General features: G+C 45.7%; 1 protein-coding gene, 1 long non-coding RNA gene and 1 other non-coding gene across 6 annotated transcripts; 1 reads left to right on the top strand and 2 right to left on the bottom strand.

Annotated features, from left to right (window-relative positions):
- Nucleotides 1-658: 658 nt before the first annotated feature.
- On the bottom strand, nt 659-5,279 carry LOC148685708 (transcription cofactor HES-6-like). Of its 2 annotated transcripts, none has more exons than XM_088670808.1 (4): nt 4,420-5,279; nt 4,167-4,253; nt 3,962-4,043; nt 659-2,595 (listed from the first exon to the last, which is right to left on the bottom strand). In XM_088670808.1, exons 1-4 carry the CDS (start codon nt 4,498-4,500, stop codon nt 2,150-2,152), a joined length of 696 nt encoding a protein of 231 aa, XP_088526934.1. In that variant the 5' UTR covers nt 4,501-5,279; the 3' UTR covers nt 659-2,149. The 2 variants fall into 2 exon arrangements, with proteins under 2 accessions (XP_088526934.1, XP_088526935.1); XM_088670809.1 differs by having other exon boundaries at nt 3,962-4,037; nt 4,420-4,955.
- On the top strand, nt 3,316-24,431 carry LOC148685707 (uncharacterized). Of its 2 annotated transcripts, XR_015950274.1 has the most exons (4): nt 3,316-3,486; nt 8,092-8,153; nt 16,611-16,739; nt 19,591-24,431. It is a non-coding gene; the product is annotated as an uncharacterized LOC148685707 (long non-coding RNA). The 2 variants fall into 2 exon arrangements; XR_015950275.1 differs by lacking the exon at nt 8,092-8,153.
- LOC118093879 (uncharacterized) lies at nt 5,777-16,585 on the bottom strand. Of its 2 annotated transcripts, XR_015950273.1 has the most exons (5): nt 16,473-16,585; nt 8,685-8,939; nt 8,179-8,209; nt 7,473-7,619; nt 5,777-7,078 (listed from the first exon to the last, which is right to left on the bottom strand). It is a non-coding gene; the product is annotated as an uncharacterized LOC118093879 (transcript). The 2 variants fall into 2 exon arrangements; XR_015950272.1 differs by having other exon boundaries at nt 5,777-7,619.
- Nucleotides 24,432-25,040: the final 609 nt, after the last annotated feature.

Raw genomic sequence — 25,040 nt, 5'->3', positions numbered from 1 at the left:
CTGCCCACTGGGTTTTGCTAGCTAGGAATGATGGGAGTTGTAGTCCAAAAACAGCTGGAGACCCAGTTTGGGCTCCTGCTCTAGTTTTACCCCACAATACTATTTTTTTCCACTTACCTGTAAGTATTTATAATAGTCTAGTCCAGAGTACTAACTTACAATATTCTAGATCTAGTCCAGAATATCTAAGAGACTGCAGCCCTAAATACTGTTACTCAAATGCTGCTTTAAAATACAAAAAAACGATACAACAAGGTCCTGCTCATGTTTAATGTCCCAAGCAAAACTTTATTTGACCTCCCTAGGCCTTAACTTAAGCTGGCATGATTACAGGCTATTTCCTTTATTCCATACACACTCTCTCAAAGTCATTATGTATAGGGTGTTATTTTCACTGGAACTGTCCATACTAACGCTTAGTTTGCACATCGAAACATTCCCTCATCTACTGTAAAAGCAGAAAAGGTCTTTACAGGGAAGACTTCCCGTCCATTGGGGGTGGGGGAGTGGGAGGGAGAATGTGGGCCTCCCTTCTAGTTCAAAGGTAGGTGAGAATCCAGCAGTCAGAGAGAAACATCTCTTGTGACAGGCTTGAATTACGGGACATCCAGTCCAATGGCTTAAAAGTTAGTTACAAAGCACGCGTCTACCAGTAAACTTTGTTTCCAATTTTATTATTCCACATGGTTAACAAAAAGGAAGATTACATAGCTAGCCCTCCAACCTTACTTTTACCCCTTCCTTTCTTTCTCTATGCTGGGACATTTTTCTTGCGTTAAGGAAACGTACAGCATAGATCTATATTACAATGACAGCTCTGTGGGAATGTAACAGCAGAAACAGCTCACACATCTTAATTTTTTTTTAAAAAAACCCACCTGTTTTTAAGTGGAGGAAAGCTGAAGTTGCAGTAGATCAAAGAACATCTTTCGAGTTTCTTAATTAATGGCATGTAAATTCAATGTTTTTCCATTCAAACCGGGAAGGTATTCAAATGGTTCAAACCCTCACTAAGTCATTTGTTATTGGTTTTTACACAATTACCAGTGTTGTTGCTTAAAAACAAAGGCTTAGCAATGACAAACTAAATTGGGAAGTCACGTAACCAAAGGCAAGAACATACGTGTGCCAAAAATCAGAAGTATAACCACTGTGTTAGCCCGAGAATCCTGAACAAATGAAACATTCCAACTCCCCATACTTGAGCAGGCAAGTTCAGTACAATAATTAAGTGCTTAATTACCAATGTTTGCACTCAAGGATACATATTTATGAATTGCTCACTTGGAACGGAATTTCTAGAGCAGAAGTGTCGCCCACCCCTCAAAATACATGCAATCATTGGTGAATTTGGTTGCTTTTATTTTTTTATATATAAAAAGATTAAAATAAAACATTTGACAAGCTATAAAACATACCACAATAAATTCAAATGTGCTAGCTGTGTGTAAGACACGTTTCTAAAAGGCACCCTGCCACCAATAGTTTAAATGCTCACCTAATTCCATTCTGGCTCCTAGTTTCCTCTTCCTTCACTGAAGGAGAAATCCTAGACCACTAAACTCATCAAGAGACTAGCTTCACCAATCCCTTTCAGGGATTTTCCTTTTTAAAAAATAAGAGAGAGAAAAAATATCTATCACTAGAACATTTGAAGTTGCGCATAACTGCTTAACTTCATACATTTCACTGGTATTAAACCACCAAGTTTTCAAATGCACAAGGGTTTTTTTCCTAATCGAAAAAAAAGGTAGTGATTCAGGGCCACTTATAAGGACCATTAAAAAAAAAACCCAAGGAAACAAAAAAAGGTAAGTTGCAAAACACTGCTGTGCTTCAACAAAAGAGCTCTGCTTCCACACTTCCATCTCTTTTAACCCACACCCTTAATCATAAAAAGAAACCAAGGCTTTCAAATATTCACCTCTCACACTCACAGATGAAATATTAACACATTCGAGCTATTTAGCCTGTCAGGATTTGACAGTGTAAGAGTGCCCAGCTATACAGTCCTGAAATACAGCAACATTACGACACAAATGCACCATCTGAAATCCTCACCGTCTCTATTCCAATGGCTAGAAGAACACAGTGCTCAAGTATTCTCCCTAATAGGTAGATCTCCGTTGGTTCCTGTGCAGCCTCTTTACTACCAAGGTCTCCACATGGATTTGGAAAGGCTGGAGCAAGGCACATTTTGCGTCCTAGACCTGTCCAGTCCATCCAAAGAGATGTGGCTTTGCTCAGCCTCCGTGTCTTCCACATCAGAGCAAGTCTCCTCACTGGAGGAAGGTGAAGGAAGAGGCGAATTGGGACTGGGCAGGTTCAAAGCTCCAAGCGATTCCCCAGGCGTCTGGGAGAGCCCATCGCTGCCAGGCCACTGGCTGATGGAGGGGTCTGACAAGACATCTGCTATCAGGTCCTGGAAACTGCCTTCGTTCAGAGGCATCGACTCCAGAAGGTGGTTCAAGAGCTCTGCGGCAATGGTGGAATCAATCCCAGGGCAGTTGGAGACAAAGGTATGAACTTCATGCATGCACTGGATGTACCCAGCTGCAAAGCGCTCGCTGGCCTCCCGCTGCAGTTTGTCACCATCTGAGACCACAGGCAAAGAGAGAAACACAGCAAGGGTCATGAAACATCAATTTCTCCTCTCCCCAGTAGTACTGCAGAAGGCTATCTACTCCCTTGCCCTTCAGTGCTGGCTAGATGCTAAAACTACATTCCCCTCCCCACCATACCTGTCAATGCCAAACTTTAAAAATGAGGCCCAAAGGCTTCTAACTAAGGGACGATCAGGCAGCATCACTGCAAATCTGGCTGAGGATACAACTGTATGTTTCAGGGTGAAAGCCCCAGCCTTTATGCAACGAGATAAATGTTGCTTTTGAAAAAACAGGGTAGAAGGGGCTGATAGATAAGGTTTTATATACCTAAATGTGCCTGCTTTCTAGGATACTCTAACAGTTGTGCAGGAATAGTTTTAACTAGCCTGGGCAAAGTTGGATTCATGCAGTCATTTCATTGCAAGTCCAATTCACAACTAAAGCAGAAGCAGAACTGCCGATACAACTTGTAACAAGCACAGCTCAGCCTCGGTATGTTTACTCCAAATAAAACAAGTCTCATCAAAACAATTGAGTTTGATCAAAAGAAGGATAGCAGCAGCCACTAGGTAGGGCAACAGGGAAAGAAAAAGAACATAAAGTGAAACCATAACAGTGAAGGCCAGCAACTTTGGTTCAAACCAGAAATACTTCAGGTGTGCTCTAAGTAGCACTGGTTTTGTGTTAAACTCCCTGGTTTGTTGTGGTATCACAAGGGGTTAGGGAGAAGAGACATCATGCATAACTACAGCCCTCAAAAGCGAAGGAGAGGAATCCAAATGTAATGATCGCAAGGAAGTAAGAGAGCTGCTTACAATACAGCCCTATGCACCTCTACTTGGAAATAAGTCGTACCGAATTCAAGGGGTCTTGCTCTCAGGTAAGGATATACAAGACTGCTGCCTTACTAAGGAGAACAGAAAAGAAAGAACAGAATGGAAACTGTTTACTGGCAAAATTAGCATGGGTGTAATCTCCTACTGCTTCTAATCTAAGCAATGGATGCATGTGCTCCTAGTAACTGCCATGCAATCCTTGGGTCCTGATGCTCCCTTCTTTTCTAAAAAATAATAATAATAATGCAAGTTAACTCTACACCTCCCAGGCATTTCCCTCCCTCTATCTGACAATCCCCTTTAATTTATCTGCCCAGCAGCTTCCTCCTCCAGCCCAAATAAGGAGTAGTTCTCTAGGTAACCGAGGAAACAGCCAGATCCACACAGGACCAGGATGGAGATAGGAACGAGAGAGAAAGAAGGAAAGAAGGAAAGAAGGACGGAAGGAAGGGAGGGAGGGAGGGAGGGAAGGAAGGAAGGATGGAGGGATGTCACAGGGCAACAGCTGCGGCCACTCACCGAGAGACCTGTTCTGCAGGATGCCTTGCACCCGCTTCACCGTCAGCTCCAACACCTCGGCATTCTCCATCTTCGCCTGGAACTAGCAGCAAGCAAAATGAGAGGAGAGGAGGACACAGAGAGAGCGATCTCGTCAGTCCCAGCCCCCCTTCCCGTCCTCCGCGCGCCCCACCTCCGCCCGAAAGCCCTCCGCCGGCCAAGTTACCTCCGTGTCCGCCAAGATCAGCCGCAGCTCTTGCAAGCTCTCGTTGATCCGCGCCCGCCGCTTCTTCTCCACCAGCGGCTTCCTTGCCTAGCGAGGAGAGAGAGGAGGGGAGGAGCAGAGGGCACCACTTGCAGATCGCAGCTGCATGCACGCCTGCTTGCAAAAGTAGGCGCGCACGTCGCGAGCGCAGTCCGCCCCAGAATTCCACCCCCCCCCGCGCGCACCCCCTGCGGAGCTCCCGCACCTCCCTCACCTTCCTGTCTCCCCTGGCCTCGAAGAAATCCTCATCGTCCCGGCTCGGTCGGTTCTTGCTGGGCCGAAAGGAGGGAGCCATGGCCGGATCCGGGGCGATGCGAATGGGGCAAATGCAGGACGACGGAGCGGAGACGGAGAAGTGCAGAGCAAGGGCGGCTGGGGGCGGAGGCAAGGAGGCGGAGGCCGGAAAATAGTGCAACGAAATAAATAAATTAAGCCAAAAAGCTGCTGCCTCCGTCCCGCAGCAGAGCACAGCCCACTCCCCCGCCCCCTCCCGCGGCCGCCGCCCCGGCCCTATTTATAGCCTCTGATTTGCATGTCAATGAATCTATTGGACGCGGCGCGCCGAGGGGAAGCCCGAACGTTGAGCGAAGCCACCAATGGCGGGCGGGCGCTTTGTCTGGCTTTCGGGGACGTTTTCCTGGTCGTAGCAGAAGCGAAAGCAGCGGCAGGGGGCGGAGGGAGGCCGGGCTGCTGGACAGGGACCGTCGCACAACGCGCGTTGCAATGTTTGCTTGCCGTTAGTTTCTCTCGAGTGTTTTTTCAGTTGCTCACTCGCGAGATTCGACGCGATCGTTCCGTTCTCAAGAGTTAACAGCGGGGTTTCTTGCTGGAGGAAGGGCAGTAAGAAAGCGTGTGTATGTTAGAGAGAGAGAGAGATGGGGGTTGCAATAACGTGTGGAAAGGCTGTGAAAGAGGCGCGTAAGTTGCTACTGGACTTGCTAGTCAGCAGTCTTCAAGCGTCCAAATTTGCATTAGGATTTCTTACTATGATTATTTAATAACCACATATTTTAAGGTGGTGAGTAGTGCTGTTGTTGTGACCTATCTTGTAGGGTTGCCATATTTGAAGAAAAAAAAAACAGGACACCCCGAATGTTCTTGTGCTTTTAAAAAAAAATTGGAAAAAAGCTGCAATTTTTAAAAATTGACTTGCCTATGATTCAGGACAAAGCACCACCTTTCAGGGACCCCACCCCCACGTCAATACCACCTTTGAAATCCCAATAATGTCTGGGAAAATCCAGAAGTATGGTAGCCCTGTAAATCAGACCGTGACCCAGTCCAGTGGTTACAGGCCAGCATGTTAGGTGGCCGGACATCCAAGTTTGGAGAGCAAAGTATGGCCTTTGTTAAATATCATGTGCATGCTTTGAAAGCAGCAGCTACAGAAAACCAACTTTTCAGGTGTTAGATCATTGATACTACAGGAAGTGCATGTGTAATAATAATAATACAGTAATACCTCGGGTTACGAACGCGATCCGTTCCGGAACGCAGTTCGTAACCCGAATAGTTCGTAAACCGAACGCAATGGGCGCCGTCATTTTGCGCAGATCGCGCGATCGCGCGCGCGCCGCTTCTGCGCACACACGCGCGGCGAAAACACTTCCGGGTTTGCGCAGTTCGTAACCCGAACTGTTTGCAAACCGAGGTGGTCGTAACCCGAGGTACGACTGTAATAATAATTTATTATTTATACCCCGCCCATCTGGCTGGGTTTCCCCAGCCACTCTGGACGGCTTCCAACAGAAATATTAAAATACACTAATTTCTTAAAGATTAAAAGCTTCCCTAAACTGCCTTCAGATGTCCTCTAAAAGTCTGGTAGTTGTTTTTCTTTTTGACATCTGGTGGGAGGGCGTTCCACGGGGCAGGTGCCACTACCGAGAAGGCCCTCTGCCTGGTTCCCTGTAACTTGGCTTCTCGCAGCGGGGGAACCGCCAGAAGGCCCTCGGCACTGGACCTCAGTGTCCGGGCAGAACGATGGCAGTGGAGACGCTCCGTCAGGTATACTGGACTGAGGCTGTTTAAGGCTTTAAAGGTCAGCACCAACACTTTGAATTGTGCTTGGAAACGTACTGGGAGCCAATGTAGATCTTTCAAGTCCGGTGTTATGTGGTCTTGGCGGCCGCTCCCAGTCACCAGTCTAGCTGCCGCATTCTGGATTAATTGTAGTTTCCGGGTCACCTTCAAAGGTAGCCCCACATAGAGCGCATTGCAGTAGTCCAAGCGAGAGATAACTAGCGAGAGTACAAGAGAAAGAGGCAGGTGGATCTTCAAATCACAGCAGGCTCAGCAGGAACCGTCAAAATGATCTATGGCTGCAGCGTCTGAGTCATATTTTGCCTTCAGGTTTTGTTTGTTTTATATACAAGCCTTACGGAGTGTATATCTGCATCTAACCTTGAAAAGGTTTTGTCAACACTACTGACAAAGATTTGGCTTTTCTCATCTCCCCAAATCATCTGAATAATTTGGGGGGGGGAGCAATATCCTATCAGTGGAAAGAGCTCTGGGAAATAACAATACTTTAATACTTGTGCAATCAATGTAATGTAGTTACAAGTCCATGCTCCACAAGAAGTAGAGTCAAGATTGCAGCAAAACAATAACTGTAGGAAGAAATACTCAGAAAACCCATGGCATACCTAGCAACGCCACTGCCACTGGCAAATCACAATGGTCTTTGCTTCTGCCTTCAGATTGTCCATATTATGTCATCCTGTAGTTATGGCTGGACATCCTAATGATTTTCAGAACACAGAACAATTCCAACACAGAACATTACATAGGATGTAATGTAGGAATTCTATTTGGAGACTTGGATTTGCGGGAAGAGGGCACTTCCATTGCAGTCAGGCAGGTGCGTTCATCTATGGTTGCAGAATGCTTTGTTTACTACAATGTGTAATATATAAAACAAATGGGCCCTTGCTACAAAATGTACAGTGCTTCTATTTAGGGTTTCAGCCACTCAATTCCATTCTCTCACCCCAGTTTCCCTTTACCTCACATGTGTCAGAATTCTGCATCCACATGCAGTTTGGGACTTTTAATCTCCTTTATTTTTTGGTGATGTACAAATGACTCAGTTAATATCTCTGAGTAGCTTTCTCTCCCACCTCTTGGAAAATTGAAACACAGCTTGCCAGGAACTGACAAAAAACATGGTTCTTTCTACACCTGTCTATGCTCCTGTTCCAGCTACTCCACTCTATTCCTCCATTCCATCCTTGTCAATTTCCGCCCCCCAATTCAGTCTCTTACCATTGCATGCCAACTATTATGGGGCAGGTTTGTTTGTTTTTTATTTCCTTTCTTTTAGGTTGTTTTCCGAAGATTTTCTGTCCTTGTGGATACCTTGGGGTTCCTCCACTGGTTCTTCTCTCTCGTGTGTCAGGAGTGAGGTTTTAGCTGCATAAGCACGAGGACAAGGAATACTCCAGTTAGTACTGTATACAGATTTTACAGCCATTCATCTAAACACCTTGTTCGTTGCATCAGCTGAGTCCTTGGGATCCTATCCTAAGGTTCTTTGCTGTCCTGTTCGAGAGGCAGACGTCTTGGAGATGACTACCAACTCAATCTTACAGAACTGAGTTCAAGTAAAATTCCAGAAGATTGTAACCCACACCTGTGTATGGGAGCAGGGAGGGAAATCATTTTTGAGACGTTGGAAGGCAAAATTCTGAAAAATATTTAATCCTGGATACCCACACTTGTAGGTGAACAAACAAAGGAATTGGCTTACTGCCTGTATTCAAAGTGCAAGGCCAAATGGACTCTCTGGTGGGATAGACCCACTAGCAAAGCTTAAATATCAAAGTAATGCAGCTTAGTGAAGCATAAAAATATAGACTATTAAACCTCCTTTATCCTGTTTCAGTTATGTGTAGCAGCAGACCTCCTTCTACCCCTTTGTGCAATGAACAGACAACACACTGCAAAGTAAGTTTTAAAATGCTTTACTTACATAATCTGAGGTCTGCTTCATGTGTTATTCACTGAAATAGCAAAAACAACACAGGTATAGTATTATTGTGTAGAAATGCAGAAAAAATAGCTTCAGGCACATTTCCTCCCTCCATGACTTACATCATGAAGAAGAGAGTGAGGAAAGGAAGAGAAGAAACACATTGTTTCCTCACCAAAACTGAGGGGGCATGACCTTACTGAGCCTACTCTTGCAATTTGACCTCTGTGGTCCTTAACCTCTTTATATGCTAACTGTGGGAATGTTAGGGATGTGGATTAGGATATATTATTAGATAGATCCTATCCAAGCTTGTGTTAGCAAGCTTCCAATATCAGCAGAGTGACATTCCCCTTTTTGTGCGCAGCCAAACGTGAGCGTTAGGTACGTTAGAACCTATACAACAATATTATACTTCAATATTATACTTCCTGGCAAATCCCCTTTTTCCCTCTTAAAAGAAATACACGACACAATAGTATTAAAATAAGATAGAGTTTACTCACATGACATCCTGAGTTAACAGCATAATCTCAGAAAGGCAGGCTTATGTAGAAAAGTTACAAATATGTACATCTGGAGTCTTCTTAGTAAAGTGAGGCTCCATCTGGTCTCTCTCTTGGCAGCAGGCCGAGAGGGAGAACCATCCTAACTGTAGATTCTCTGGAGATGTGTTTCCATGGAAGGAGAAATGGCTAAGAGAGAGAATGGCTGCTGGCTAGGGGCTTTTGTTTGCCAGCTAATTCATCTCATCTGCATATCTGGAGGAACAGGAACTGAACTTAGTCAGGTGTCCCTCCAGGTGAGTTCCTCTTAGTGGACACTCTAGGAACTGTTGTGACTTGTCTGCCCCAGTGTTCCATCCCACACTAACTAGTAATCATGTGTAGTTATGTAGTTATGTTTGACTGCAAATCTCCCACAGAACAGTGCCCACATGCATTGTCAGAAATGGACAAAGAAATGACCAAGTAGGACAGCAAGAGTACTGGCTGGACACAGTATCCATGGGAGGAAATTTATATATGTTTGGTAGCCACCATGTGGCACATCTTATCACTTAAACAGTGTGCAGTTGAAAAGAGTAACATTCTAAGGGTTAGGTGTGCCACCAAACAGACATACATTTTCTCTTATGGAGAATGTTCCAAACCAGCACCTTTCATCTCATTTCATACAACTATGTTGATTTTGGTGAGACCAATCGGTGGTTAAGCTATCCAGCCCAATGTGTCTGTATAGTCATATATAGCTATATGAAATGAGTGTAACAGTGCTGGTCTTGACTCAGTCTCTCTAAGAAGAAATATAAGGTGCCGCAAGACTTGCTGTTTCAGAAACTGTGTCTTAAACATCACCATAATAAAAATTCACAAAGTTGCAACACAGAACATTTGAATTGGCAAAAGTTTGACTGTAACATCAAAGCATTTTTATGTCGCTGGCTCAAACCTGATTTTAAAGCATTGCATTCAAGAAGTCCTTCAATATATCCACACTCACACACCCAATGCCTAACAACTTCCTTTTCCTAGAATTCACTCTGTTCCTTCCAAAGCACGAGAAGAATTAAATTGTTGCCCCTGTATGCCTAGCACTCATTTAAATGTTCAGCATGCTGAAAGCAACAAGAACTACTAACTTAGGAGTAAATTTCCATTTCCTCTATGGGAATGTGCACTTTCCAATCTGTGATATGCAGCCACACTATTGTTTCTCAACAATACTATGTTCATCATTATGAATGACATAGGAAGTCAGAGGTCATTAGTCATCAGAATGCAAGAAAGGCTATTAGCAGAGCGATCATCGAGGTCTGTGTTAGCTGTATCAGTGCAAAGCAGTATCCTAGGAAAATATTGCTGTACTCTGCTTGCCGGTATCAAACTCCTTTACTCTTGCCCCACACATTCCACATACAGAAGCCAACTGGACTGGCAGATAAATCATTTCACTTCTGGCAACGGGACATTGTCCACCAAACCAGAGGGCAGCAGATTTGTTATGGGGGTCCAGGACATGGCACACAGAGCTTTGTGCTCCAACAAAAGGGTAGGGCTAGGTGACTGGGGGGGGGAGAGGGGGCTGCTGCTGCCCTTGCATCTGCTGCCTGAGGCAGTCACCTCGCTCTGCCTAATGTTAGGGCCAGTCCTGAATGTGTGTTGTCCAGGGCATTGCATAAGTTATGGTAAAGGTAAAGGTACCCCTGACCAATAGGTCCAGTCGTGAACGACTCTGAGGTTGTGGCGCTCATCTCGCGTTATTGGCCGAGGGAGCCGGCGTACAGCTTCCAGGTCATGTGGCCAGCATGACAAAGCCGCTTCTGGCGAACCAGAGCAGCACACGGAAACGCTGTTGACTTCCCACTGGAGCAGTAACTATTTCTCTACTTGCACTTTGACGTGCTTTTGAACTGCTAGGTGGGCAGGAGCTGGGACCGAGCAACGGGAGCTCACCCGTTATGGGGGCCCCTCCAATTCTGATTCCAGTCTTCCTGCTGTCCATTGGAAGTTCTTTAAGCTGTTATTTCACAGGCAGATTTCAAACCCTGCTATCTGATGTAAACACAATTTATTCATGACAGCCGCCTTTTGATATCTGAATACGTAGCTTGACAACACAAATGGTATGGGTGTCATGCCAGTAGGACAGGGGGGCAAACAGACATAGATGTGGCTACCAGGAGCTGCAATGGCCATCCCCACCTGCCACACTTTCTAATGGTGACAATCCACACACTCATGAGTTTGAGGCCTTTGTTGCGGATCAGGTGCTAAGAAATATTGAAGGGATGTATACATACCTGCCAAGTTGCTGTCCGAGAAATAAGGGACCGGGCCGGAAGTAGCAGACCGGAAGTAGTGTTGCCGCCATTTTGGAACTGGGCGGAGCATGCTCAGAAGTGACTTTTGATGCTGCTTTGCCCAGTTCCAAAATGGCCACCGCGCCAGAAGTCTCACTGCAGCCATTTTGGAACTGGACAGAGCAGCATCAAAAGTCACTTCTGAGCATGCTCCGCCCAGTTTCAAAATGGCCGTCACGCCAGAATAAACCGGGGAAAAACTGAAAAGCTGTTTTCAGCTAGGAACAGTTGGGAAAACGGGGATTTCCCAGGGAATACGGGAGACTTGGCAGCTATGGATGTATATGATGAGGGATCCATTTTGTCATCTGAGGTGAAATGGGAATAGTCTGTTTCCTGTCCCCCTGCCACACCACCACCCCCAGTGCCCCGTCCACCCCACCACCTCTGCCACCACTGGAATGCCCCCTCTCACTGAAATTCAGCAAGAGGAAGGCTTTCCGAATGACCTCAGTGCTTGTCTTCACCACCCTAGTGTCGGGGAAGATAAGCAGCAATGCTGGAAGCCGGAAAATCTCCCTCTTGCTGATCCCAGTGAGAGTGGGGTGGGGGGCATTCCGCAAGGCCTTGGCACTTGTCTTCTCTGACACAGGGATTAGGAAGATGAGCAGCAACACTGCGCACTGGAACGCGTCCCTCTCATCAGAACTCGGCGAGAGGGGTTATTCTGGCAGTGGTGGGGTGGCACTGCCCCTTGTGCTTCCGCTGCCTGAGGCAGTTGCTTCAGCTCACCTGATGGGTGGGCCGGTTCTGCATATGTTCACCTGTGTTCCAAATTTTTCAGAACCGATGGTGGATTGTGCCTAGAGCAGCTCACAGCAGGCATGAAATGCCAAAGTGTGATACCATTGTTTCAGAGCATAACAAATTCAAATAAGACAGAAGCTCTGGACAGCTTAAATAAACACACACTCGGGGCTTAGCATGCCCTCCGCCTCCATCTCCACTGTCCTCCCTGTACATTTTAGATCCCTAATTTTCCAGGGTTTCCAAAGGGTGGGAGGAGACCCCAGAAGCGCAGTTTGCTCCTCTGATGCAGCCTGTTGCCCTCAAATACAGGGGAGGGTAACAGGGACTGTGGGGGCAGGGCTGGCTGGCACACATGCACAATTTCCCCCTTTCACGTGTCCATTTAAGTCCCATTACGCACACCTGAACGGCTCTTAAAAGTCAGTAAGTCAAATTCAATATTACAATGGTACTTGAAAAATATTAACAGGTTGAAATTTAATAATAATAAATAAGTTAGGCAACCCAGTTACTGCAAGGGATCTGTGTACAATCGTCCAATAAAACAGCCTCACATTCAAGCTAACCTATTTTTGACAAATAGGAATTAATTACAAGTATTTTTTGATAGCTGGCTTGAATCGGCCTGTGCATCCCTCCCCCCTGCCCCTCTCTAGGCTGCAGTCACAAAGAAAAGCTGGATCACAGTCTCATCTTGACATGGTCAAAATCTTTCTCCCTCCCTCACTCGTTTTCGCTGCTGCCTCCTTCCCTTAAACTAAAGAATGAAATCCTCCAGCTTTGTGAATGTAACTTGATGCTGATGACAGTTGGCAGCTGCAGTCCTCTCAACAGACTGAATCAAATAAAAGCATTAGGTCTTGTCCCCAAGGAGAAGGACAGGTGTTCACTCTGACTTCTTTGTTTCCTTCCCCCCCACCCCCTGGACTCCCCGCCCTCCCCCCAACACACGTTGGTAACATACGTCATATTTTTACTAGCCGAGAAAGAAATACATCTATTGTGTGCGTATGAAAACAACCGCATCCCAGGCAGGCGCAAAACGTGCTGTGTTCAGACGCAGATATTCAAGGCAAAGTGTTTGCTAGCAGCTAGCAGTCCTGCTTAGCACGTTCTGGACTAGAGTATGTTTTGCCAGAACATCATTCACTGGAACCACACCAGGCACCTCCCCTTGCATGAATACTACTACAGTGGTACCTCGGTTTATGAACACAATTGGTTCCGGAAGTCTGTTCATAAACTGAAGCGAACTTTCCCATTGAAAGTAATGGAAAGTGGATTAATCCGTTCCAGACGGGTCCGCGGAGTACTTAAACTGAAGCGAACTTTCCCATTGAAAGTAATGGAAAGTGGATTCATCCGTTCCAGACGGGTCCGCGGAGTACTCAACCTGAAGCGCACTTAACCCGAAGCATGGGTGTAATTGGTTCCGGAAGTCTGTTCATAAACTGAAGCGTTCATAAACTGAAGCAAACTTTCCCATTGAAAGTAATGGACAGTGGATTAATCCGTTCCAGGTGGGTCCGCGGGGTTCGTAAACCGAAAATTCGTAAACCGAGGTGTTCATAAACCGAGGTTCCACTGTATTGCATTTATGTAATGCATCTTAGCAAAAGAGCAGGGATGCTATATGTGTCCTCAGGTGGTACTCTTGGGAAAATACATCGGACGTAGTTATCCCAGATAATAAAAGGAATTGCTTTTTTTCTTTGGGGGGGGGGGTTGTTTCATTGCCAAAGCTTGCAGTTTGCCTGCATGACAGAATGGCCTATACAAATATCCGGAGCATTTTTATTTTTATTTTGAGCATTTTGACACAGATGTATGAGTAGATAAACATGCTTTTTTTCCCATTCCGTGCTTTCATTTTAGTTTTATGTGAAATCTGCAAATAAAAAATAATGAAATTTCAGGTCACCTATAAAAGTCAATGCCATCTCTGAAGCCACATGAGCAAGAGCTCTGCTGTTTAAAGTACATCTTCACAGTCTACATAAAAACACTCTGAAGACTCTTCTAAGTCTATGCAGGAAGATTGGAGCAAAGTGTGAAATAGACTTGCTCGCAGCCAGGCAAGAAATGTCAATTGTTTCTTGAAGAGTGCAGTCAGAACACACTTCTGCCCTGGAAAACAGAGTTTCTCCTACCCTGGTTTTGCAATGATCCACTTAAAAGCAGAGTCCTAGCTTTACTCTCCAATGGGTACAAGCAAATAACAATAAGCTGGAGACTATATGCAGTCTGCAGCAGTTAGACCTCCTGATGCCCGTTGGCAAACAGCTCTCATCTTTATGCTAGGTAGCAGGGAACTTTCACACATTAAGTTCAGTAAAGTAGATTTCTGGTTGCGTATCGCTTTATGAAGTCACTTCAGGTAAATTTGTTAACTTGATTACATGATTGTTCGGCATCTCACTGTTCTTAAAGCCTTCTTGAACACGGAGATACTGCAATTAAATTTAATTATCCACTGGCTATACTGGGGTATATCTTTGGCAACTTTGCTGCATTGCCACTGGAAGTGACTTGGCTACTTTTCTTTTCACCCAGGTACTGTAATCCCTTCACCATATCTGCTTGGTGTAATTTCTGAGTAACTTTTTTTGTGGTGCCCCAGCACAGTTCCTTAGATTTCAAGTTGTGGCCCTGGTCCTCAAAAGTTTGTGGAGCTCGGCATGACAACATCCATTGCACCTCTGCACACATTGGTGGTTTTGTATATCACAGTAAACCATCGTTTAGGGTCAGACATTTAGACCAGGGGTCAGCAACCTTTTTCAGCCATGTCCACCGTCCCTCAGACCATGTGGTGGGCCAGACTATATTTTTCTGAAGGGAAAAAATGAGCGAATTCCTACGCCCCGCAAATAACCCAGAAATGCATTTTAAATAAAAGCACACATTCTGCTCATGTAAAAACATGCTGATTCCTGGGCCGGATTGAGAAGGTGATTGGGCCATATCCGGCCCGCAGGCCTTACGTTGCCTACCCCTGATTTAGACGATCCCTGTTTTGCTTCTCCTTAGAGAAAAGCCACAAACCTTGATCCATGCCTTAGTATTAAGTCAGAGCCCAGAATCATGGTTTGTTTCACTCTAAACAAACTGTGACCTGAAACCCGTCTTGCTTTGTTTGAGAGAAACAAAACCCCAAACCCCAATTCAGACGTAACACTAAACAAGGGGATGACGGTTTGTTGCTCCTCTCACTTGGGGACAATAGCAGGAGCCACCTGTGGCTTCCAGCATAAACTATGGTTTAGTGTGATATGCAAACTGAGCTATTATGTAATTGATAAATTCCTTTCTGGTACTGAAGCAATACTTTGGAACCTTGCAATAGTCCGGTTCATGGGTATGCTGTAGATTAGATGCTCTTTGATCTGTCTGCTGCTTTTGACACCATACACCATGTTGTCCCCGGAATGTTTGGAACAGATGGCAGAACTGTCTGGAGTTGGTCTGCCTCCGTTCAAATATTATCTTGCGAGTAGCTGCTAATTTGCTAGTTAAACATTCCAATCCTCCGAGCAGGCTTCTGTCTAACAGGAATTGGCTTTGCTTTTTAGGGGCTTTGTGGCTCATCTTTCTTTTGATACTCCGTTTTATTAGGAAGCTGGTAGAAATTTGTTTCTCTCTGGGCTCAAAATTACTTTATTCAGAGGCCTTCAGATCTCTATTTCTTCCCTTAAATATATTGTCTTTAGAGGTTTTTTTCTTTCCTCTCTGTAGAAAGATAAATTGAAAGGTGGTCTCTGTTATCATGTCATTCCGCACAGTGCAAAATTTTCTTTGGGAGAGAGCACTGGGGAAATATGATGTTTTGTATTTACAAAGATATTCTAGTATGTAAGAATGAACATTTTAAAAAATGAATATTTAGTACGTATCCCACTTTTTTTCATGGCAGAACTCAAGGTGGTCCCCAGGCAGTCCCGCACCTTCAGAAAGGCTAATGGCACTATTTGTTTTATTGTTGAATCCTAAGACGTGGTTTGAAGGCACATCAAGCCTAGGGTTGCCAGATTTCAAAAAGGAAACCCCTAAAGGTTTTGTTTTACAAAAACACCAAAAAACAGGATTTTCCTAGGACAAAGTGCCACATTTTTGAAATTCCCCCTGGACGCCAGTCCCGGTAGTGTCCAGGAAAATCCGGACGTATGGCAACCCTAATCAAGCCACCACCTTGCTTTAGCTAATTAGGTCTGGATCCAGTCATTCCATGGATGATGGATTGCCTGCAAACCACATGCATGCCACCTTGAGTTCCAAAGTGGAAGAAAAGGCAGTGCATATAAAATAAGAAAATAAATACATAAAATCTATGTGCCCTCACATTGTGTTTGGGACTGAGCACGTCCACGTAGCTCTAATCCCAAAGCAACAGTGCCATCCCTCAGTCTAATTACAGCCATCCTTTAGAAAATTAGAGCAGCCTTTTTTGCTTCCTCGAACTAATTTCCAGCTACCCAAATTATTATCCAGCGACATTCTGAGAACAGCAGCTGCCTATTGGGCCAACTAATCAGGATTATATTTTGCAACGTCATGTTTCCATCATATACAAAGATCAAAATAGAGAGGAACCATTTGCGTTCCAATATACAAGGCTGTGTGTGCTTCTGTGCACACTCCCCCCTCCCCAAGACTAGGACCCATGTGCTCAGCACATTTCTACCTGCAGCCAACAGAACCCCAAGATGGATGATTTTTAGCAGCGACATTTCCTGCTGTTGGACTGCAAAGTCCACAGTGCTGGCTGCCAGTCTCTAGTGCCACCTAACATCAGTGTATTTTGATGTGTTATCTTTTATAGGTTGTGAACTGCCTTGAGCAGCAGTAAAGAAGACCAAGATATACCATTTGTGTGGGAAACTCAGCACATGTGAACCTGCCCTATTGATCTTTGAGTCCCAGTTGAAGAAGCCAATTAAGGAGGTTAATGGTAATGTGACAAAGTTTCACCTGAAACCTACCCCCCCCCCAATCCAAACACCCAGAGATGACTGTGGGCAGGATTCTTGCATTGCACAGGGTTGGACTAGATGAGCCTTGGGATCTATGATTCTATAATCTATGGGCATGCTGTGGTTATGTAGAGTGGCAGAGAGAAGGGCAGGCATTCTTCGCATGTTCAAAGGCACTCTCACTTCCACCAAGTCCTGGTCCATGTTCAGTTCTTAATCTGCTCATCTCGTCTTTTATCTTGAGTTTCTGATTCCAAAACATGAAGTACAGCTGTGTTTCCCCTACAGTTTGTGGAAGAGGCGAAATGTTAATTTCAAAAAATCAGTCTACAGTCAAGACATGCAGCACCCTGGTGATAAAATTTCCCCACAGGAATACCACCCATCAACACAGTACAACTATCAACTTGCAAGAAAAATTCCCCTGGGCTGAAGTCTTCGCAATCATTTATATTATAATAGGATTGGTAAACTGCCAGGTCTTGTGAATTTTACACAAGGTCTTTTAGGGAGTCTTCAATTTTTTTCATCTTCTGTTTAAGAACAATCTCACGCCTTGCCAGGGATTTTTTCCAAACATCAGCTTCAAAATACATGCATGGCTTATAATCCAGGAAGGCTATTTTCCTATTAAATTTTAAAAGCATTTTTATTACAGTGCAAAACACTCCAAATTCCTAGACTTTTTCAAGAGGAAGGAAAGGAAACCGGAACCTTAAAGTTTTTGTCTTCTTCTTCTTCTTTGACATGAACATTTTAAGGAAAGGGTCTACTTCGTCAGATGCATTGGTAGAGAAGACCATACATTTGTTGACATTTGTCTGTCTCAGGAGTCAATGGAGGAGTGCGACTTTGGGGGCGGAGTCAAACTGTCTGAATGTTACAATGCCTGCTGTGGGTGTAGTGACCAATATGGGAGAGGCATGGGTGGAAGTCTGCTGTACTTCCCCAGTTTCAGAAAGCAGTTATTTTCCAGCATCAGTAGCCGGTCACTTATGAAAAGGGGTTTATCTTCAATTCAGTGGTACCTTGGTTCTCAAATTTAATCCATTCCGGGAAGTCTGTTTGACTCCTGGAACGGTTTGAAAACCAAGGCGTGGCTTCCTATTGGCTGCAGGAGCTTCCTGCACTCAATCGGAAGCCACGGAAGCCATGTTGGAAGTTGAGCTTACAAAAAACGTTCGCAAACCAGAACACTCAGTTCCTGATTTGTGATGTCCAGAGCCGATTTGAAAAGGACCTAGGAGTCTTGGTAGACCACAAACTTGACATGAGTCAACAGTGTGATGCAGCAGCTAAAAAAGCCAATACAATTTTGGGCTGCATCAATAGGAGTATAGCATCTAGATCAAGGGAAGTAATAGTACCACTGTATTCTGCTCTGGTCAGACCTCACCTGGAGTACTGTGTCCAGTTCTGGGCACCACAGTTCAAGAAGGATACAGACAAGCTGGAACGTGTCCAGAGGAGGGCAACGAAAATGGTCAAAGGCCTGGAAACGATGCCTTATGAGGAACGGCTTAGGGAGCTGGGTATGTTTAGCCTGGAGAAGAGAAGGTTAAGGGGTGATATGATAGCCATGTTCAAATATATAAAAGGATGTCATATAAAGGAGGGAGAAAGGTTGTTTTCTGCTGCTCCAGAGAAGTGGACACGGAGCAATGGATTCAAACTACAAGAAAGAAGATTCCACCTAAACATTAGGAAGAACTCCCTGACAGTAAGAGCTGTTCGGCAGTGGAATTTGCTACCAAGGAGTGTGGTGGAGTCTCCTTCTTTGGAGGTCTTTAAGCAGAGGCTTGACAGGCATATGTCAAGAATGCTTTGATGGTGTTTCCTGCTTGGCAGGGGGTTGGACTGGATGGCCCTCGTGGTCTCTTCCAACTCTATGATTCTATGATTTGTTCGACAACTAAGCCGTTCGACTACCAAGGTACCACTGTACTACCAAACTGATGGCTGCAGTTCCAACTGTCAATACTGTTAAACCGGTACAGTGAAGACCTGTTATTGAAAGGCAGACCTAGAAAGAAGGATACACCTGGAAACAATGGTGAGGGTGGCTGCATGATGGAACTGCTGCAGGTAGCTCGGAGATGAATTGTATGCCAAAATGGAAAGGCAGATGTAGGCGGAATTGTATTGGTAGTGAGGTTCGGAGTCAGAAAGCAGATACTGATTTCACAGAGCGCCATGCGCCCCTAAGTTCAACTGTTCAATTTCCCTTGGCTCCTGGCATTTAAACCATGGTGGACATTATCAAACGTTTGTTCTGCGAAGCTTAATGATTGCTTGTTTGCTAGAGACTTTCAATATTTACCTTTCAGGCTAACTCAAGCCCTGTTCATTCTGCAGCTGTTGTCTTCCCTCCACCCCACCCTACAAAATAAGACAGGTGCTAACTGGCATCTTGTATGTTACATGTTCCAGAGTTGAAAGAAATGGCAATCTTTTCATTATTTAGGCAAATCCACGGGGGGATTCTGCAGACAATCCACAAGACAATCCTTCTCCCCCCCCCCAGGTAACTGGAGCTGCACACACACGCACACACACACACACACACAGCCTGTATTTACCCCAATAGTACTGCTTGTGATCACTGCACAAATATTGAAGGGGAGGGGGGGTTACCTTTTTGCAGGGATAGAAACCTGTTTGATCCATTTTCTTGCAATCCAGAGGTGTACACTCCAGCACAAGAGAAATAATTAAGGCACATGGAAAGAATATTGCTTTCCTTAAGATGAGAATACTGTATAATGTTGAAAAGCCAAGGTATTGCTGTGAAAACAGATTACTCACATTTTTCCCCTCTTTCCCTTTTAGGGAGCTATATGGGGTTCGTATTTGCTTGAGTGGAGAACCTCTGTGAGGAGGGGTCAGGGAAACTTCCAGCCAGAAGGGGAGCCAGTCAGGCTGGAAGTGATGAAGCTGGGAGCCCATGCTGAGGGGAAAAAGGTAAAGGTAAAGGGCCCCTGGATAGTTAAGTCCAGTCAAAGGTGACTATGGGGTCATCTCACTTTCAGGCCGAGGGAGCCGGCGTTTGTCCACAGACAGCTTTCCGGGTCATGTGGCCAGCATGACTAAACCGCTTCTGGCGCATGGAACACCGTAACGGAGGCCAGAATGCATTGAAACGCCATTTACCTTCCCACCGCAGTGGTACCTATTTACCTGCTTGCACTGGTGTGCTTTCAAACTGCTAGGTTTGCAGGAGCTGGGACCGAGCAACGGGAGCTCACCCCATCTCACGGATTTGAACCACCGACCTTCCGATCGCCAAGCCCAAGCGGCTCAGTGGTTTAGCACTGCTCAGGGTGAAGCAATGAGGGGGGAACTGTGTATGCCACCATGAGCTTCTTGGAGAAAAGGTGGGATATAAATGCAGTAATAAATAATCATGCAAATTCAAGAAGATCTGTTTTGTTACCACTGGGCCTGACTTTTACCCCAGACTCCTTGAGAAAACTCTGTACATCCATGTGTGGTTGTTCTCTCTCTGTGGGGAGAGAGGCGATCTCTTAAAATCCCAGATGGGTCCATAGGCCCCCAAACATGGGTGTAACATACCAATAGCAGAACTAGTGCAGATGGATCCAAGTTGTGAAAAGTTGGTTTATTCTTTGGTTGCAAATGCCCTACCCGTTTGTTTGTTTGTTTGTTTGTTTGTTTGTTTGTTTGTTTACTTGCTTGCTTGCTTGCTTGCCTGTTTACTTGCTTTCTCTTCCTATTTTTTTAAAACCCTGTTTAATAAAAAGCATGGAGTATCTGAAAACAAACAGAAAACTCCTAACTCATCATCTAAGGGAAATAAAAAAAATAAAGCATTGGCCTCTTTACTTCCTTTCATTTGTATTAAATGCAGCATGCATTTGTTTACTTATGTCAATGAGTTTTGTTGACTATGGGTTGTTAAACGGTTTCTCTGTTTCAAGCCAGCAGCGTTTTAGGTTCTGATTCATACAAATAAATGTCCGGTAAGAACTATAGAGGGTAGAGCAAGTTTTGTGGCAGGGCAAGATACCCTTGAATAGTAGAAACTGCCCTGTATTTAATGCTTGCTCAGACTGCATACCCTTCTCTCCCTTAAAAGAATAGTGCATTGCAGACTTTTTAAACAAAAACAACCCTGGAAAGCCTGGCACTAAGATTTAGCAGATCCTAGTCATTTCTAGACAGCCCCCCATCCCCCATCCCTTCAGTCTCTCTCCCCTTCCCCCAACCACCATCTGTCTGTCTCCCATTGTAAATGCTTCGCTTCCTGATAAGACTTTCCAGTTCCCACTCCCCGGCCCTTGCTGCCTCCCCACCCATCAGTTCCTTGCAGCAAATGCTCTTCAGGCAGACACTCAACAGTCTGCTTCTTCCTCCATCTACCCTTCCTGCAGCCTGCCTCCCCGCCCCTCCTACTTTTCTCTCACCAAGAGCCCCCCCCCCCCGCTTACAAAGAGGCTTGCAACTAGTATGGTCTTTTAGGTGTGCTTCACACTTCAGACACACACACACCCGACAAATCCTATTAGGTAAGCCGTGCGTTTTAGTCACGTTGAAGTCAATGGGACAAGCTACTCATGGCCAACTTAATTCCTACTGATTTCAATGGGGCTAATTTAGCTGGACCCAACCCCTTGTCTAACCAGAAAGCTCACCAAAAACGTCTTGCTTTGCTGTGATATTGCAGCCAACATTCGCTGTGACCCCAGCAGCTATGCACTCCCTGTTAAGGGAAGAGATGCCTGAAATCATTGTTCTTACCCCTTTTGCTGTTTAAAATGGGCATCTGCGGTGCAATTTGTGTGCCAGGCAATGATTTTGTTTTGGTTTCAGTCCTGCACAGACATGCCAAGGAAATATTTGTTGCATCTTCTCTCTCTTGGAAGACTTTGGAGCATTGCTACACAACCCATGCTACATCCTTTGCTCCTGTAAGCAGTAGGTTACTAAGCCGTAAGAAGCAATGATGAAAATGAGGCACTGTCACTTAGACCTACTTTGTCTTGACAGCAGAGGGTGAGTGTCCTGTCTGTTCCCATTAGCTGATAACTAGAATCCGAGGCAAAGTGTGAAATCCAGACCATACCGAGTTTTACACAGTGAAGGGGGAACACAGACTTTTTCTGGGCATCTGCCAGAGTGCAAGAAGAGTGGCCAAAGTTTTCTTGCTCTGGCAAGCATATGAGGTGACAACAAGGCTTTCAAGTTTGCACAGAGGAAGTCAGAGAATGAGGAAGATAATCCAGCTGAGGCTGCTCATTTCTTTGACGGAGTTCTTATACTAGCAGTTTAAAAGACTAATACTGCATGTCTTCACAAAACTGCATACCTAGAGGAAAGCTCATGGTTGCATTCTAACTGGCTAAAGGTATTTTGTTAAATCTCAGAGCGCTATACAGTATACAAGTTGAATCTATGCAGAGAATAAGCAGTGCTGAGTTCAACGGTGATCATTCTCAAGAAGCTGGCAGTCACGCCAAGCCTAATAAACTGGGTATTAAACTCTCTGGTTGGGGTGTGTGCCTGTGTTGGTTCTTCTTTATTATTAAACCACACTTGAACCAGATGGAGGATTCCTTCCAACGGAGGCCTTCTGGCAGCCCTGCAAGTAGAGAACGGACCTGGGTAAAGTAGGAGACGTGGCCGTAGGTGTGCATAGGACTGTGTGCTATTAGGTAACTCTGGATTAGTGCAGTTCATGCATGCATGGCAGTGATGGGGAACCTCAGGCCCTTGGGACTGAATGTGGCCCTTCAAGCCTCTCTACCTGGCCCTTGAATCCCTCCTCGGGCCACACACACACACTACCGGGCCTGCTTCACACCCAAGTCTTTTTGCTTCCTGGGATGTGTTCTTCCACCCCCACCCCCTTCTGTCCCTCCTGCTGGAATGTGCTCTAATGACTATTGCTTGTCCACAGCAAGGAGACATGCCCTTTGGCACAGAACTCCTGCCAGATAAGAAAGGGTGAGTGAAGAACACCTTACCCAGTGGTTGAAGTGGGAATCAAAGGTGGTTGTTTGTTGGGGGAGGCTGCTCTGAAACACACCAGGTAGGTGCAGAGCCCATGAGATCCCAGAGGGCAGCCCTTGCCGTTTTCTTCCTATGGATGGGAGGAGACCACCCAGAGGCTGCGTTCGAAAGGGTTGCCGAGTAGGTGGCAGATATGGCCTACAAGAAGTGCCCTGAGGCTGTTGCTGTTATCATGGCAGCAGGTCATGCATTCTTTGGAGATTGGATCCTGCCACCTGAGGCAGTTGTCTTGCTTTGCCTCATGGGTGGGCCAGCCCCGTAGCCAACTGCACCTAGATAAGTTACAAGTACCAATGACAAACGTAGTTGGTCTCTAAGGTGCTATTGGAAGGAATTTTTTTATTTTGTTTGTACCAAGGTAAGATCACTATGTGTTGCTCCTCCCACTTTTGCCCCTGGCCCCGCCCACCTATGGCCCTTGGCCCTTATCAGACTGCCCAGAAGGTAACGCAACCCCCGCACTAAATGGATTCCCCACCACTCTTGTATAGCCAACCATCAGGAAGTATTGGATAATGTGCAAGAGAGAATCGCTACTGCCCACTCACCTGCTACACCCATTCTTTAGCAGTTCTATGGTAATAATAAATATGCTCTTGAGAAAGCATAGGCGTGGATGGAACTGCACTGGCTTAATTTATTTTCATTTGTTCTGCTTTTATTTTTTATTTGTTTTCATCTTTAGGGTTTTGAATGTTATTTTACAAATACTGTCAATAAACAGAGAAATGTCCTTATCACACAGGTGCCAAAAACAGAGAAAGCGGCCAGGGTGCTCCTCACGCCCAAGGTGCTTATAGGAAAAGGAATATATTTTATTGATTCATTTATTCTACGTATGCCTCTTCATACTAGAAAACAGGCTTCTGAGCGGTCTGCAAAGCATAAAAACCAGTTGCATAAAGATTAAAACATAAACAGCCGTAATTAAAGCACACAAGAAAACTATCTCATGATTAATGCATTTTTTTTAAAAAAAATCCATAATTAAAATAAAGAATAAAACAATCCCATCAAAGCAAAATTACAACGAAAGCAGGAGAGTTGGGTTGAGAGATCAAGGGAATGCCTATGTAAGCAGGTGCATCTTCAAAAGGCAACAGAATGCCAACGCAGAGGGGGCCTCTCATATTTCAGCAGAGAGTGCATTCCATCACACAGGTTCCACCAGTGAAAAAGCCCAATGATAATCATGCTCTGGCAAAACTTACTGAGTTTCAGTATTTGATCCTAATGCCCTTTCTGGGTAATGACAATGATAGCGCATGAAATTCAGCCTTGCCGCATGCTTCTCAAACTCTGGCCCAAACACCCAAGGTGCTCTATGGTGAATTTTCAGTGTCTCAATGAGACCACAACGAAAACGCTGGAGGGCCCCATATTTCTTGGAAGATTCTGTTATATCTACTGACTCTGTGTAAAAGATGAGATGGGGCAGCTACACTTGGAAGCACTGGTTCTCTGATTATTGATTAGTTTACTGCCACTGTTGAGCTAGAAAGGCCTGCCAGAGCTGTTTATAAAGCAATAAAAACAAGACACCTGATTTGACTAAATTCTTGAGGAGTTGGTTTCGTAGCCTTGTGGACAACAGAAGCGTTGCCGAATCAGGCCAATGGCCCATCTATTCAGGGGCGTAGCTAGGATGAAAACTGGGGGGCAAGGTGCGGGGCCAAGGGGCGGGGGAGGGGCCACAGCGGGGCAAGGAAAGCTCCCTTCTCCCTTGCCAGCTTTCCCTCCACCCGCCCCGGCGATCGCGGAGGGGGAGGAGGGGATTGGAGCAGCACGATTTCGGGCTGCTCCGACTCCCTCCTCCCCCTCCGCGATTGGCAGGGGCGAGGGGGCGCCAGGATCAGCTCGATTTCGGGCTGCCCCGACTCCCTACTCCCCCTCTGCGATCGGCAGGGGCGAGGGGGAGCCAGGATCAGCCCGAAATTGGGCTGCTCCGATCCCCTCCTCCCCCTCTGCGATCACCGGGGCGGGCGGAGGGAAAGCCCCAGAGCCGCACAAAGCGTTTGGCTGGCTTTCCCTCCGCCCGCCCCACAGCCAGCCGGCTAGAAGGGACGTCTCCCTTCTCCCTTGCTGGCTGTGGGGCGGGCGGAGGGAAAGCCAGCCAAACGCTTTGCGCGGCTCTGGGGCTTTCCCTCCGCCCGCCCCACAGCCAGCCAGGGAGAAGGGAGATGGCACCGGGCGGGCAGCGGGGCAGGCTGGCCAGCGGCCCTGCTTCTAGGGGGGGCAATTGCCCCCTC

This window comes from Zootoca vivipara, chromosome 5, assembly GCF_965207765.1.
Source record: "Zootoca vivipara chromosome 5, rZooViv2.hap1.1, whole genome shotgun sequence".
In the NCBI taxonomy this organism is placed as follows: Eukaryota; Metazoa; Chordata; class Lepidosauria; order Squamata; family Lacertidae; genus Zootoca; species Zootoca vivipara.
The sequence above is the reverse complement of the archived record's forward strand: the minus strand, read 5'-3'. Positions and strand labels throughout refer to the sequence as shown.

Coding starts and splice junctions, on each gene's coding strand:
- LOC148685708 (XM_088670808.1), bottom strand. CDS start 4,500: ATGGCTCCCTCCTTTCGGCCCAGCAAGAACCGACCGAGCCGGGACGAT. Junction 4,044..4,166: donor TGATCTTGGCGGACACGGAG/GTAACTTGGCCG, acceptor GCTTGCTGCTAG/TTCCAGGCGAAGATGGAGAA. Junction 2,596..3,961: donor CCTGCAGAACAGGTCTCTCG/GTGAGTGGCCGC, acceptor CTGTGGTCTCAG/ATGGTGACAAACTGCAGCGG.